Here is a 16,716-nt window from a genome sequence, read left to right on the forward strand (position 1 = left end):
CTTTGCTGTTTAGTCCAATTTATTTCTCCTTGACTTTTATCCTTGAGTCACGCGTAAAAAAAGTAGTTGCACAAACTGTATAGAAATTACGAGAGTTTTTCAAAGTTCTTTTTTCCTGGATGGTAGATGACACTTAAAGTACTGTAAATCTCAGTTCCAGCTTTGTGACTCTAAGGGTCTCTTAATTTACATGAACTTTTTCCCCCTCTACTCAAAATGGGAAGAAAAAAAAATCCCACTATTCTGTGGCAGAATCCCAGGAGAATTTCCATTATTTGCACTTAGACTGTCCCAGGGCTTTGTCATTGTTCTGGAAGGGCCTGGAGGAGGTTTGCTCCCTTTCCCAGGCCCTTGCTCTGCTATTCCAGTGCTGCATCTGGGGGTCATATGTAAGGTTACAAATCAAAGCCAGAAGATTTGCATGCTAATATAAACTACGTGCAAGTGTTGGTGCATAGCAGGAGTTCCTGACATGATCAGCTGAAAGGACAGCTGGGTTTTAGCGGTGCCTCTTTGCAGTTCTGAGGCTGACTGCACCGGGAATATTTATAATTTGTGTAACTAAGGCTAGGTGTGTACACTGCAAAAATCTGCTAGGTGCCCATATAAAACAGGGTCAGCAACGTCATACGCTCTGTCTTCACGTGGTCACAAGCTGCGTATGCTCTAGCACTGTATATGTGCTGCGTCGTTGGGAAAGAGCGTCAGTACAGCTCTGCTGGTACGGTGTGGACAGGCCCTTGTTCTCACAACAGAAAGAAAGGTATTTGGAGAGGTTTCCCACTGGGAAGAGCAGCTCAGTACAAAGATGTATCAGATTTGATGTTAACTGTGAAATGGTGATTTCCAGATTGTGTTCTCTATCTGTGTCTCTTTGGTCTCGATGCATTTAACATGATAGAAAACAGGTTCTTGTTAGTTCTTATTTAACTCTGCTGTTCCTGGTCTCCTTGGTTCCAGGAACCTCAATGACAAAAATCCCTTTGGCTTAAATGTGAAAAGAGCTCTCTACTCATCCTTTTTTGAACTTCCCCCAAGTTAATTCCTCCTGTATCAGAATCAGCTCAGCTGCTTCTTTCTCCAGTCTCTCCGATTTGGCAACACCCTTCTGATATTTTAGCAATCTCGCTTTCATATGAGGTTGGGTCCAGGTGAAGGGAATGAAACTCTTCCTCTGGGCTTGCACGGGGCTGTCGTGATGCTGTAACAGCAATCAGATACAGGTTGCGCCCCTTTGGGCCGGGGCTGGATTTAGTTCACTTTCATTGCCCGGAACCAGCTGGGCAGCAGGGTGATTTGAAGTTAGAAAGATGTGTTGTAATGAACTGAGGAGGGATTTTAAAGGAACTCACAGCTGGTCTAAACACTTTCCTATAAAAATTAATTTCAGTAGAAGCAGGATGAGGCTGGTTTAGAGTGGATTTTTAAGAGCTGTTGCTGTGAAGTGAGTAAGTGCAGGGGAGTGAACCTCCCCTCATTTTTTTTAAAAAGAGAAAAAAGCCATTTCCTCTTTGTATCTATCCTTGAGTCCGTGACTAACACACTGGATGTAACAGATGAGAGATCACTGACCAGAAGAAGCTATTTGATGCCATTCACCCAGGCTCACTTCCACATCCCGCAGCAGCACTGGGGGCTCCTACATTGAGCCATGGTCTTCAGGGTTGATCTACACTTCTTTCCAGCACAAGTTCAACTATAAATGAGTTTCTAAAAACAATGTAATGAAATTGATGCCACATTTGTGCTCAGACAAGATCTTTCAGTTAAACTTACTTGAAATTTGGACTTGAAATTTAAATACAAGAGGGTCTGTTTGGTCTGTAGATTGTTGCTTTTCCATTTTTCTTTTTTGAAAAGAGCTTCTCTCATTTTACCAGGAAGTTGTCATATTTTTGGGGTCCTCATAAAACACTGACCATCTGCTGGGAAGAGACACACAAGCACTGTGTTAAAATAAAGCTCTAAGAGACAGTAAGCTGAAAACTCTTTGCCTCCGAGCACAGTTGGGTTATTTTTACTTGCTTGCCATATGCAGCCTCTTTCAAACCCAAGGAGTGCATTTGTGAAGGCAGTGAGGGCCCCAGGCTCCACAGGGAGCCCATGTGCTCTTATATCCATTTTATACTTGTCACCTGCTATTCTAATGCTCTATAGGATTAAATACAATTCTTGAATGGCAGAAACTGAGTCCTGTGATTATTCTGCTTCACAAAGAGGTCCATCACACATGGAAAGTAAATGCAGGTGGACAGAAACAGATTGGAAGCAGAAATATGAACCCACATTGTACTCTGCAGAGACACACTGTCTCCTTCACACGTGTGTGAATCTAATGGCTAGATGTTGGCCACCTGCCTTGTCCACTGTTTGCTTGGAGGGAAGCTGCTCTTCTGCTTGCTGAAGCTCAGAGATGATTACCAGGGAAAGAACTGGGCTTTACTGGTCCTGTTCCTTATTCTCTTTCCATAAGCTTCAGCTATTGGGTGTGCTGGAGACAAAGTAGAAGACATCACATTACAGGTCTCTGATGTGACCCAGGACATCAGTTAAAAGGCAGACAAAGCCCTGCTAATGTAACACAAATATGGCATGTCTGCAGGAATTAAAGGCATCATATTCTGCTCTCACAAACATCAGAAATAAAGTAATCAACCAAACCCAGTGAGAGGCTCAAAGGTGGTTTGTAACTGAGCTGCAGGATGCTGAGCAGCTCTGGTTTTGCAGCTCTCTGGTCAAGTTACTGTTGCTGATCATGGGTGTGAACTCCTCTTTTTACTTTTTTTTTTATACCACTAATGGATGTGCAAACAAGCAAAGAAATGCAGTAGAGAGATTTTTTTCTCATTTTGGCTTATAGCTTAGATGACTGCTTGGGACTTGCTAGCTTCCTCTTAGGAAGGTGCTGTGAGGGCCTATGAAATCAATGCTTAAAAACCCAAACAGGCAAAAGCCGAAAAATGGAGAGGTGAAGGTAAGAATATATTAAGGGGCAGAAACTAAACAGAGTTTTAAACTGTGGACTTTGAACCCTCATCCATAGAGGAGAAAAATATGGGAGGAGAAGTGTTGTTTGACTCTGCCTGTGTAACTACAATGATTTGGATTCTTCATTCAAACACAACCCTGTTGACTTGTCTGGTCTGTACCTATGAAGCTGAGAAAACAGCAAAAAATGCAGGTGCCGTTGTATCCAAATGAGTTCCTCTTCCTGTGTTTCCAGGGACGTCTGCTGGCAGACTGGAGGAAGGTCTGAATCCATGAATAGCCAGTAAAAGTGGGGATTTATAAATGAAAAAGGACTCAGCTTGACTCTTAGAGTATTGCTGAATTCAGAGCTAGAAATGAGAGTATTTGGCTTCTATGCAGGATAGATTTGATGTGATATGGCTGAAAGACATGCAGCATTCCTAGGGTTAGTCCTGTTGCATTGCTGTTCAGAGCTGAAACAAGATCAGTAAAAGCAGAGGAAGGAAAAGCTTCCTATCCCCTTGTTTATTTCCCTCCCTCCTCCCCTCTTCCTTTTTTTTTTTTTTTTTTAAGTATATTTAATTATTTATTAGTAAGTTAACTTGCAGTGTGATGCGAACTGGTATTGCCGTGTCCTGGTTAAATTGTTTGCAGTACAGCTGCCCACAAACAAGAAGTGCAGGGCATACCGGGGCTGTCTGGGTTCTTCCTCCCCAACATACTGTAACTCTTTGCATCACGCTTTGCGTGCAACATTTGTCTGTTGGACCTGTGGGTCACCTTGGCCTTTTCTCAGTTACGTTTCCCTGGCTGGAAATGGAAACGTGAGCTCTGTAGAGGAATGGCTGTGAAACCACATCTGCTTCATGCAAAAGCCAGATGCTGTGCACCTGCGTGGTGTCCACATCAGCCCCCGTGCTGTAAAGCACTGTGCTGCAACCAGCCTGGGAGAAACTTGCCCATTTCTCATCGTTTGGGCTGCCTGGGTTTTGTGTTTCTTCCAAGCCTTATTGCTTGCCTTATACCTTTCAGTTTGCTCTTCAAATTCCTGGGGTGAGAACAGGTCTGGACAGGGTTTGAAAAGTCCGTCCTTGGCCCTGGTGTACAGGAGTTGTGGTCCCTCAGAGACTGTCGTGCTGAAAAGTGACGTCACTGCGTGGCACCGGGAGCAGAGTTGCCACCAGCTCTGCAACAAGCTCAGGGCTAATGGTCTGACTTCATCTCTGTGGGAATTTTCCGGGTCTCACAGTGCTTTTCAGGGCTGTTCGGGTGCTGGTGAGCTGGGCAAGGAGCCCAAGCTGCGCTCGCTGGGTCTGGAGTCGAATGCAAACTTTCCAAAAGTTTGAATGTGATCCAAGCTGGGTTAAGGCACAGGCAACATGTGCTGGAAGAGGTTTCTGGAGTGTTTTACTGTCCCTGCTGCCACTCTGGCCTCTGGATAGGACAGGAACTGAGGACACTAGAGACCCTCACCTTGCATATCTGAGGAGGGAAACGGCCTGTGTCTTGTGCAGTGGAAGAAAAGGCACCTAAAAATAAATGACACCCTCCTGAAGAGAGAGTAGCCTTGCTGCTTTGGCGTTGGAGGGTTTGGAGAGTGCTGCCTCTAGGGTATTATCGCTCCAAATTTATGTCTCGGCCAGTGCTGATTTGTACTTGTCAGAATCTCTTTGACATTAAAATGGTTACGCAAACAGTAAGTCAGTGAGACATATTTACTCTGCTGATTTAGGGCATAGATGCAAGTTGGATTTGTGGATGGATGCAGCAGTTTGAGCCATTTTAACATGAACTCCTCCATCAAACTGAACCAGCTGAAATTGCTACAGGTATTTTGTGGGAGTCAGGCTGACTTTGCACTGAAGCAGACTGGGGAGCAGTTGCATATACTGCTCCACTACCTGGCTGCGATGGTGGAAAGCCTCTAGCTCGTGGGCTGTGGTAGTATCTCAATACTGGGGAGAAGGAGCAACTTTTGCAACTTCATTTTGATTTACTAGAGGATAAACATTCAACACTTCAATACATTTTAATGTTCAATGGAGCTTTGAAGCTGACATTCTCCAGGATAAAAGGGGCTATCATGATATCATCTACATACAAATTGCATGATAGCCTTGTTTTTGCATTCATAAAGTTTTGTTAATAGTTAGCATTAACCATAATTGTTGAAGATTAGCAGCACCCTTTCCTATGTGTGCAAGTGTGTTTCTAGTCTCTATTCTGGCATCTTGTCTTTTCCAGTATCGCATGTATTTGTGGATGTTCTTATCTTGGTCTCATCACACTGTTCATTTCAGCTGCATTTATCTTCTGCTCCAGCTCGTCTGGCTCTAGAAAACAAAACAGTATCTTCTGAAAAGCCAACTGAAAAATCAGGCAGATGAGAGTAACCTGAATTCTTCACCTCTGGGTTTTGTGCCAGCTGGAACTGGCTATTTTCCACTGAAAACAAGACATTCAATGATAAAGTCACACCCAATGACATCTGAATGAATGGTTTTTGTAGTAGGAAATCGTCTCTTCTCGTTGTTTAATGTAGGCAGGAAAAGAGAGAAATAACTTCAGTTTGTAATATATTTTCTGCTTTGTGGTGGGTAAAATGGAAGTTTCCTAGAGCTGGAATTAAACAATAATTAGCAGTTGATAAAATCCCCCTGACATCCTGTGCTTGCTTTCTTGCAGCATGAATATTAAGAGCTGCTTATCAAGCTCAATTCCTGATTAGTATTCTCCAGTTTGCACAAGCCTGTTTCTTGTTTCCTTGATGGAGGAGGGTTTATTTTAAAATACATAGTAGACTGAAAAAGGCCTAATTTGTGAAATTAAAAAATAAAAATTCCTAGTAGCTGGAGCATCCAGTGATTGAGCAACGAGATGGTTGTATTTCATGCTTAATTTAAATTATTTAGTGTTAAGGAGAAAGAATTTTAGGGTGAGGCATTTGAATATCAAATAGGTCTTGACCTGTTTAAGGTCATAAACACGGCAGATATTTAAAGCACGTCGTTTTGCCTTAAGTAATTATTTATTGTAGTAATTCGCATTTTTCCCAGAGAGGTTCTGGAGTCTCCTTCTCTGCAGATCTTCAAGGCCCGCCTGGATGCAACCCTGTCTAACATGCTCTAGGTGGCCCTGCTGAGCAGGGAGGTTGGACTAGATGATCTCCAGAGGTCCCTTCCAACCTTACTGATTCTATGATTTTGTGATCACCAGTAAAGTTCAACTCTGTGAGTGAGTGGATTGTAGGAAGACTCTGTACGTACTTGGAAGAGCTTGCTCCAAGTTGTATAAGATGCACTGATTTTATTAAGCTATTGCCAGGCCAGTTCCCCACAGCTCTGTCAGATGATGGGACTGAAGGTGCTACCGCCACGGGATGAGGGACCGTAGCCCGCTGCAGGGCTGGGGACTTTCCCTGGGGCTGCAGACTCACAGAAGTCACGTGCTGGAAGACTCCTTGAAGAGCAGCGTGCTGAGGGCATGGGGCTCGCCAGCTGGCAGCACCAGTGTGAGGGTCGAGGTCATATCCGATGCTGATTGGGAGCGTTTCTGCTATGCCTGTGCCCCCAGTTTTGGGGGGCCGTGCAGAAAGCCCCTCCTGCAGCTCAGAGGGCAGCTAGCGAGGGTGACTCCAGGTCTGCTGAGCGTGGGACGGCTCTCTATGTTTATCTGATATTTCCTGCTGCCTCCTTATCCCATTGCGTTTGCGTGACCTCAGGCTCCCATCGGACTGCTTTTCTCATTCTCCCATGGGATATCATTAATCTCTTTCACAGCCGCCCATTTAAAGATCTGAGCAAAGAAGTGACAAGGTAAGCCGATGTAATATTCGCTGCCCATGAAAAGGTTATGGGTCCAGCTATGGCAGCAGAATCGAATAATCACCAAACTCTGATCTCTAAGGGAGGGAAATGTGATATTCAAGGCTTTTGAAACCTCTAGACCTTGCTTTTAAAATATGGCATTTTACAGATCTTTTCTGAGTTCAAGCAAATGGTTATTCCTCACTATTTTAAATGGTAGCTTTCCAGAAGCAGTTTGATTTACACAAACAAGCAAAGAAAATCAATAGCCATTTCAGATTTCGCACCTGTGTCCCAGCAGGCAGGTTTTAAGTCCATGCATTTCTCACTAAACAGAAGTCTGGGTTATGATTAAAGGCTTGTCTTACTCCTGCTATAATCTACCCATGAAATAGAAGAGAAGTAAAGGCAGCTGTATGTTGCCCAAATCCACATTTGCTGAACTTGAAGAGACCTGAAGCTCGGAAAGGTTTAATTTCTATTTTAAATGTGCAGCAAAATCCTAGCTTGACTGAAGTCGGTGATGGTTTCCTTCCCACAGAGACTGGATTTTGGAGCTGGGACTGCAGCAAGACCCATTCTCACATCCTGTCCCTGCATCGAATGAGTCCATTTGCTCCTGTGTGGGGCAACACTCTGATCCCTTCATTTCTAGCTCCAAGGGAAAAGCACACTTTCCTGAGCCTCTTCCGATAATATAAACACAGAGCTGCATGCACATATTAAAAAACAAATAAATAAAAGTAGTTGTCCTATTTGCTTGGCACTGTGGTACCCTTGGAGAGAGGAGGAGGAAGAGAACAAGCTGCACGTGACAGGAGCATTGCACGACTTACTGTACCTCTGAAAAGTGCTGAGCTCTTAGAATAGAATTAATTCCTGTGCGGGCTTGCAGACTGTTAGCGAATTTTGGAGCTGCGTGGTTTTCGTGAAGAAAAAGGTAGGGAAGCCTGAAACGACATGAAATTCAAATGCCTGGATGGCTGTGGCCTGTGTAGTTTTTTTTTTTTTTAACTTTTGGAGAGAAGTTTTGCATGACTGAAGAAAACAATAAACTTGATTTGCCTGTAAACCATTTCTCCTGTCCTCATCTTGTCCCCTTGTGAGAACCTCAGGCCAGAAGTACAGTATCTGGAGTTGCTTTTGGATCCCAGTCAGCTCCCATCTGTCATGATCTGTTTTTAATCGAATGGGTTTTCCATCTGAAAGTAGCTGTTGGATAGAGAGCGAGTAGAAATATTTGTGTTGTGAATTAGCCCAGAACGAAGCAACAAACTTTTTTTTCTTTTTTTTTTCACAACAAACACATGGAAAAATATTCCTCAGTGTAGTGTGGCTGGCTTAAAAATTGGCAAAGGCAACTTCCTTCCCAGGCCCTGACCCCACTGGCTTGTCTGTGCAGAGAAGGTCTTTAAAGGGGACCTGAAACCTTTGTGCTATTCGTTCTTATCAGCCTGTTGTGAGCCAGGGCAGTGCTGTTACCACGGCCGTGTGCGTGAATACTGAGGAAGGGAGGTGAAATGACTTGGTTTTCCATGAGAAGTCTGAGATACAGTTGAATAACCTGGCTGAATAACCTGGCTTGCCTGAGACCCAACCTTTCCTTTACCAACCTATTGGGAGCAGAGGATAGGTTTGATATGGAAACAGAGTCAAAGTCAGGATCTTAGCCCTCACCTCAGCATCCTATAAAAGGCCAAGGACCATAATGGCAGGTGCTCAGCCTGTTCATTTCTCTAACACCAAAACTGGGCTGAGAGGGAAGTAAGGCTGCAGGACATCTTTTTTTCCTAGGTGTCAGATGTCACCTCTCTCCTGTGAGGAAAGAAGGGCAGGGGGGGAAATCCCTCAGTGATCCTTGAAAAAGTATTGTTCAGCCTGTTCTTCAGCATCCTTTCAGGGCGGTTTTGGGCAACACTGCTTAACTTTAAAAGTGCAAAAGCAATTACCCTGCATTGTCACTTTGGAAGAAGGTCTGATGTCCTGGGTAAGAAGGAGAAGAGGGTGATGCTTCGCTACCTACTGTCACGGGAGATGGAGAGCTTCCTGTCTGCCTCCACTGTGAAAGCATGAGCTCCTGCTGTGGCACCGGGGCCAAGGGAAAAGGGATGCTTTTCCATTTCCTCTGCCCGAGCCTTATCTCATTCCATGTGGGAAACCTGGAAATTGCTTTAAATACTCAGGAGTTGGTCTAGCTGTGATTTCTGTTACGCTTTAGTTGCTCAGTCAGCCACAGTGGTCACCCTCAATGTCTCTGTCCCATGTTTGCTGAAGTCTTGTGCATCTGTTGTGTCAACAGGACCAGCATTTGGCTTGGATGCCAGTGTATCTGAGAGCAGGATTTGACCTATTTTTTCCTTTTTTTAAAAAATGTTTTGGAGGCAGTAGGGAAAGAAAATGTATGTGTGCGCATATATATGCATGTATGCGTCTGAATCATTTTTTAACATGTCTTCTGGCAAAGCAATGTTTCCGTAAGATGATTTTTTCTGGGTGCAGATGAGGGCTGGACAAGGGAGATCCTCGACTCATTCTGGATATGCATTGCTGTTTCCACCAATGGAAGAGAGCAGTGTCATCCTCGCTGACCTGCTTTGCATCAGCTTGGCACCAGTCTGGTGGATGCTAGAGGTGTTGAGTACTATGAATGTCTCTCTGTAACACTCAGGTGCTGTAGAGCTGAGTTGTTGTAGCGTGTGTACATGTGTGCATGAGTGTGTCTGCACCGCTGCATCCCACAAAGCCTGGGGAGCTGAGTTTCCCTTGAATATCCTGGTTGAACTGGAGCCACGTGCCTCCTGAGAAGGGCCAAGGTCGCATCGGCACTTTCAGGGAAAGCTGGAGTATGGGGCAGGAGATCAGCAGCTCGTGATGCTGCTGTGGGGAGAGAGCAAGAGTGCTACCAAGGGCCCGGAAAAGTGTTGTTATTCAATTAAAGCTTTACGAAATCAGTAGGAGTTGACGGTGGAGATTGGTGGGAGAAAACCCTGGGCTCTCTTCCGAAAGCTCTGCTAAAAGCCATGACAGGGCAACAGCTTTAATTAAGGTTAATCCAGTGTCCGGGATTATATTCTTCACTGTGAGTAGAAGAGGCCAGGGAGACACCAAATCTACCTGTTCTAAATGTTGTGCCTTTGAATATATCCTGTGTTTCGGGGCCCATGCTGACTTGTGCTCTCTCTTCTTTTCTCTGAACAGGTCTATATCATAAATGTGACATGGTCTGACTTGACTTCCCAGATCATCTACAGAAGATACAGCAAGTTCTTTGACCTGCAGGTAAGTCTGTTAAATAAAATATTATTTCTAGTCATGTTTCTAACTGGTATAATGGTGCATTTAAGTAAGATTTTGTGCATGTTTGATTTATTACATATCATGATCTTGGAATTTTTCAGACTCAGTCCTTTCAGGGTGTAAGATAAGTGGGTGGTGTGCTCACAGCGAGTAATCTGTACCGTAAAGACGTTTAAAGCTGGCATTTTCAGGAATGGTTTCTAATTTTAAATACTTGAGATGTACTGAGAATGCGTACTGCTCCCAGGCATATGCATAGCTAGGGAGAGCTTTCTGACTGATATCCTATTTAGCATAATCCAGATCCAGTGATACCTGCGTTCAGTGTACCTTTGTCGGCAGCCAGGCTGTAAGTGTCTGGGGTTGTAAAAATCTCTGCTGACAGGCAAAATTAAAAGCTGTAGTTTGACAGACTCCTGAACTTTGGGGGAAATGTCAGTTTTGGGCTGCAGCTTGTGGCTGAAGCCAGTCTGTGGCTAGAATACCAAATGAGTCCTCACAGCCAGTATCAAGGACATGCACAACTGACTGGGCTGTGTCCTGGGAAATGACATGGAGCCTGTTTGCCATGATAAATCAGCAAGAAACTGGTTCCTCCCTTGGGTGCCTGGTCCGAGGTACCTTGAAGAGTCCTGGTTTCAACACTGCTCTGCTTTTACACGACTTTATAGTACTTGGATATCTGAAGTCACTAGACAGTTTTGAAGAATATAGGCTATGACTTTCCAGGATTTTTTGGAGGAAAAAATGGACTGTTTCTATAGAGAGTTCTGAGTTTCTTGTTTGCCATATGACTTCAAGATAAAAAGGGGATGTTCTTCAGCTTCCTCTTGTGTCTCTCTCCACTTCTTACTGGCCTGAAGCTCCAGGCCTGCCAGTCCAACTGGTATGAGCAGTATGTCTTACGTGCAGCAGCTCCTCTGTGCCTGATGTACCTGCTAAAGATGCCCAGCTCTGTAATCCCACATGTTTGTTGTCAGGGTGCGGATTGTGGCCAGAAGTATTTCTTTCTCTCTCTCCTTTTTCTTTTTGCCCTAGTACTGTTTTCATGCATGTGTTCTTCTGGGTCTCCTGGCCTTTCCTGGTAGGTTTGAAAAGTTCCCATCAAGCTTGGAGTTATCAATGGGGTTAGTGTGTTGGACAGGAAATGATGTCTCAATCAGGGAGTGAGTCCTGAAAGGTCCCATTGATAAGTGCAAGGGGGCCTAGCGGCAGTGGAAAACTCCCGCTCGCACAACGCTTCTCCCCCCACGAGAAAATACGACAAGAAAGTTACAAAATTTCCTCCTTTAACCCTTTTCCCTCCCAGGGATCTCTGTCAGGGCCACCGCTGCGTGAACAGTGACAGCGCTCTGCACCAGCCTCTTTAGCTCTTGAGGCACAAGGCTCACAGTCGGTGAGACTGAGGTCTTCAGCCAGGGTTTGCACCATGTCTCCTCATGTCTCTCTGAGCAGCTCACTGTGGCTTTCCATGCCTCAGTTTCCCAGTTGTAAAATGGAAACAAGTCCGTGTGTGCTTAGGCTGCTATAACGTGCTTTTAGACTCCTGGAGATGCTCTTTTTTTTTTTTATCCCCACCTTCCTCCTCTCTCCTCCTTTTATTTTTTTTTCTGAAAAAAATCCTGATGCCACCAGAACATCTCCTATGTGAAGAAAAGAAAATAAGCTTTGGATCTTGAATTGCAATATGGATTTATAATTCTAATTTTGAAGCCTGCAAAGAGAATTGGAAAAACAAATAAAAGGTCAGGGCATTTTGGGAAACCCTTGCACTTACTACTTATGGCTTCATGTGTAGTGATTCTTGCTTAAGGACAAATGCTGTGTTACCTCCAACACATGGGTAAGCAGGCACTGAAAGGATAAATTAACCTCATATAACAGCTCCACAAAACTCACTCCAGCTGTTTGCAGTTGCCCATGCTTAATGCTTGGTTAATAGCTCCCTATATCTGGTGGACCTGCTCCTAGTCTCTCCTGGCTTCAGGCTGCTGCAACAGGGACAGCTTCATAGCATTTTTTTGGAAAAACTGCCTGGTGTTGTAAAGCAGCTGTTTCAGGATTTAGGAGTGGAGGATTCCCCATATTTGCCGTCTGAACTATGACTGGCCTGTAATGGGGACTGAGGCTGGACCACATCTTGTAGTGTGAACAATAGTTCTTGTTAAGATTCCCTGAACACATGAGTGATGTTTGCAGTGGCAAGCCCAGAGGAGAACATTTCACAATAAAAAGAGGAGACCAGTATGGAGGTGCCAGCCCCCATTCCCCAAACCCTGGATGTGTCTGAACTTGGATCTTGGCTGTGGATGTGTGCCAGGTGTTGGGGGTGCTATGTGCTTGTTGAGAATTGAGGTGGTCTCCTTGGATCCTGCTTACCTTCCTCCAGATAAGGGGGATGACCTGTAATCTCCAGATTTTTGGTGGAAGCTTGAACTTCCCCCCCATAACATTGTGGGTCTGATTGGACCTGGGTTTTGTTCCCTGATGTCATGCACAGTAGCATGGTGCGTTGTAACATAATGGATCTACTTTGGTCAAGTCCCTGCTCTGCTTTTGTGACACTTCTAGAAGAAAGCCACGTAAGCACTAGGTGGGTAACACTCAGCCAAATCACAGCACCACTCACATCCAAAACGACTGGAGTTTGCAGGCCTCCGGCAGCCCCACTTGTCCCATCATGTCCATGACAGAGCTGCACTTCAGGGCTTCCTGTGCCCGCATGTGTTTTGCTTTGCTTTCGACTTGCAGTGGAGTAACAGGGCTGGCTTGTAATGACTTAATCAGGGCTGCAATGCCTGACGTTGACAGTGACACGTGATAGGACTCATGGGGAAACCGGGGGGCTGCTAAGGGGTAAAGGAGGAGGAATACAAATAATTAATTTTGCTGTTACAATTTTGTATTTCTTTAAGAAAAGAGCCCACCCTTCCCCAAATGGCAATGTCCGTGGGAAATGGCTTAGTGGTTTTGAGACTCCTTGGATTACTAGATACTAGGATTTTTTTAAAAAACACTTACTGCATGTAGTACCTTGAAGAATTTGATAGGAAGAGGCTGCTCTGTCCCAAAGATTTAAATTCCAGAAAAGTTCAGCGGTGCTATTTCAGCATACACTTGAATTGGCAGCCAGGCTGTTTTCAAGATAAGTATTGGAGCAGTGAATCTGGACATGTCATGAGGTTTTGGAGCTGCAGATCAGGTTGCATCCCACGGTGGTGTGAGATATACAACAAACAAAATCCAATGCAATAAGCCAAATTACAGCCCTCTGCTGCTTGAATGAGGGCTGGGGATCTATAAATATGGGCTTAAATTAAATCAGGGCATAACAGCATCGTTTAATTGTGCAAGCAAGTCACATCTGCTGGTGAGCATGGGTCAAATTGTGGCAGCAGAACACATGGGTGCCAGCTTTTCAGTAAATAGGATTGTGAGTATTGAATTAACTCTGCATAGGTGAAGCGGCGCGATAAATTACTTGTCAAGTCCAATTATCTGTTGTCCTCCACCCTGGAGAGACATTCACACCTGAGCACTGCGTGATGTCAAAGCCACTTCTAATGTAATATTTTAAGTGCTGCTCTTGCATGCATGCGGCACCTGGGTACTTGGCTTTTAGGTGGCATGTGGGGGCACAATGTTCCAGGTCCCTCCTTGCGTTTTGGTTGGTGACAACCACCCCCACATACCCGTTGTATTGTCCTCTTTTGCTGAGCCCCAGGTCTGCTTGGGGAGAGGCTTCTGCAGCCAGATGTGAACATCTGTCTGTGGCCAGAGCTGCCCCTCACGGCAGGCTGGTGGCATGTTCCCTTGACACATCCAAGGTCTCCCAGCATTGCTGGTGGATTTGGTGGTGGTGGGAAGAGAGTCTTGTCCTGAGTGGATAGATCAGGTCAGCAATGCTTTTGCATTAAGCAAAAGACACTTACAGATGTAAGGTCCAAATTTTTCTATCTGGAACGTGCTTTTGGAGGTTTTTAGGAGGGTGGAGATTTGCAGCTAGGTCTACGTGTAAAAAGAAATTAGAGGTGTAAGGCAGTGCGCAGCCAGCTCACTCTCCAAGTGGCCATGCTTGTCTGGGAAGCAGCAACAGAATTTGCAGCTAGCAAATATGAAGGATGGTTCCTCCCCTCTTGCCCACCTTACCCTGCCAGCTGCTCACTACCACTTTGTGCTTTTTATGGATATTATCACCCCACCTGACTGCTGTTCTGCCAAGTAAACCCTTCCAGCAGAGTGGGTGGGACAAATGCAGGCATGCTTCAGTGCAGAAACTGCTGCCTTAGCTTAAGCTACCAGCAGTGATGGGTTGGAGTGAGGTGAAGCAGTAGTGTTACAGGCATGTTCATCCTGCCATCTCAGCAGTGGTGTGTTCATGACTCACATAAGGACAGGGTGACAGCTGGACAGCAACATCTTTAATTGCTCTAGTTAGATGTGCTAGAGCTCATCCGATTGGCTCTTGAAGACTAGCAAGCAGTGTATCCATGCCCAGATCAAAATCTTTGCAGCTTATCTTCTGCTTTTTGTCCAGTAAGTCCAAATGTTCTGGCCTGATTTCACCAGGTACCTGGACTCAGAGTATGATCAGGAGCAGAGTCTGGGCAGAGGGACCAAACTTTGTTTTCACACATCTAACCTCTGTTGCTCCCATGAGAGCTGCTGGGTTTGCATATTCAGAGCTGAGAAGGATCCTTTCTCACGGCAATGAAACGCAGCTTCCTCCAAGGCAAAGCACAGCAGCTGGTTTAGTGGCACGCCGTGATCCTACGCTGCATTTCTGGCCGCGCGAGAAAGGCGAGCGGCGTCCCCGCTGGAGCGGTGGCGGGAATGTTAGGTAGGCAGGAGGCAGGCTCTCAGCACAATGACCCACAGAGACGTTCTGGCCACAAGTAGACATCCGAAATGTCACAATTTTGAAAAGACAAATAAACAAAGCTCTATTCGAGCATTCACTTTGTGTATCAGTTAGCAAAAAATTATCTGCCAGATGCGGTCTGCTGATGTAAGCAGATTTTCTTCAAAGTAGCACAGAAAGAGGATCTCACTAGCAGCCAATTAGAACATTATAAAGTAAAGAATATCAAGAATTTTATTAGAGCGTGGAAAGTGCTGTAAGTTATTTCCAGTCTGATGATAAAACATCAAGAGCTTCATTTGTTATTACTAGGGTCATCCTGATTGTTTATAATGTTGTAATGGAGTAACTGAGCACTGAAGAGCACATTAAACAAAAACAGTGCTATAAAACAGTAATTGCAATCTGTAACTCTGCTTTTCTTATTCAGACTGGAGTTCATCAGCACAACACTTATTGATCCTTCTTCCGTAACGTGCTCTTCTGTATAAACACCTTTTTTTTTTTTTTTTTTTTTTTTTTTTTCTGTTCCCAAAATGGCATCAAGTTTTGTAACACCCGCTCTCATTGCAGTTTGGTGTGGCACGTGCCTGAGCACTCCGTATTTCACAGGATTGCTGTGATTTGACACGGGACCTGGTGGCTTTGGGATGCTGGCTTTTTGGGGCAGAACAAAGCAGGGTTGGTGCTGGGTGCTCGCGAGGTGGGTTCCTGCTGTGCAGTGGGACCATGTTGATGCCATGCTTGGAGCCCTGTTCTCCCCACCGCGCGCGCACAGCAAGGGCACCCATGCTAGGCACCAGTGACATGCATTGCTGAAAACCTCAATCTCATTCAGGAGTTAAATGGCATTTCTTATATGGACTCCATTAGTTCACTTGGGTTAATTGCCTATTAAGGCCCATTTAGATTACCAGATAGTCTAGCAGATTTAGAGCCTATCTCAGTAATGACCCTTTTGTAGAACCTATGATATTTTGTGCTGTAATGTTCGTGCTTTTAGCTCTGTAGGAGTGGCAAATTGACAAGCTCAAACATGTGCCACTTACCTATGTTCTGCATGACTGTTAAGACCTGCGATGAAGCAAGCGTGTTCCTGAGTTTGCAAACTGCCTTCTCACCCTCAATCTGTTGGGCCAGCGGTGGCGGCTCCATACATGTGAGGGTCACCCCTTCCACAGGCCCCACCAGCGCGTAGCTGCTGGCACTGTGGGAAGGGAAGAGAGGGCTGCTGCTGTGGCTGCACGCGTGATGCAGCCTGCCTCTGCTGCGGTGTGGGAGGGGTGGGTTAAAGAGATTCCCAGCCTCTGACGAGCCTGGGGAGTGTTGCTGCGAGTTGTGTGTGCGTATGAGGGGGCATATGGAAATAGGCAGAAGAGCTGGATGAGAAGGTGGACTCAAATAGGGCGTGGGAGGAGGTGGGGAGAGACAGCAGGGAAGAGGATGGGATCAAGATGTTATGCACATGCAGTGAGATGTAAAGCAAAGGGAGGGAAAGGGAAATTTTTACTTACTGGCTTTATTTCTGTTGGGCTGCATTCACTGTGGAGAATTTGGGCTCTGCAGTCAAAGCATGCTTCCCTCTGCTCTGGGCTGTGCTGGCCATGGCCTGGATGGATCTACATCACAAAAATTGCATCTGTCCTGTTCCCTTTCCCTTGGTGTGGGGTGCTTGGCCTCAGCATTTTGGCTTTGCTGTGGAAAATGAGAGCTGCTGTGAAATGGCCCTCTGGCCCAGGTGCCCAGCTCTATGTCTAACCCACAAGGTTCAGACCCAGATCT

The 16,716-nt window shown here is 45.3% G+C and overlaps 1 protein-coding gene across 4 annotated transcripts in view; it reads left to right on the forward strand.

Moving 5' to 3' along the window:
- The window catches only part of SH3PXD2A (SH3 and PX domains 2A), a 264,915-nt gene that overhangs the window by 33,333 nt on the left and 214,866 nt on the right, over nt 1–16,716 (forward strand). For all 4 annotated transcript variants that reach the window (XM_062579532.1, XM_062579534.1, XM_062579535.1 and 1 more), the window contains exon 2: nt 9,975–10,055. In XM_062579532.1, coding sequence (XP_062435516.1) covers nt 9,975–10,055 — 81 coding nt within the window. The remainder of the gene's footprint in view (nt 1–9,974; nt 10,056–16,716) is intronic.

This window comes from Rhea pennata, chromosome 7 (genome assembly GCF_028389875.1).
Source record: "Rhea pennata isolate bPtePen1 chromosome 7, bPtePen1.pri, whole genome shotgun sequence".
NCBI classification, from domain to species: domain Eukaryota; kingdom Metazoa; phylum Chordata; class Aves; order Rheiformes; family Rheidae; genus Rhea; species Rhea pennata.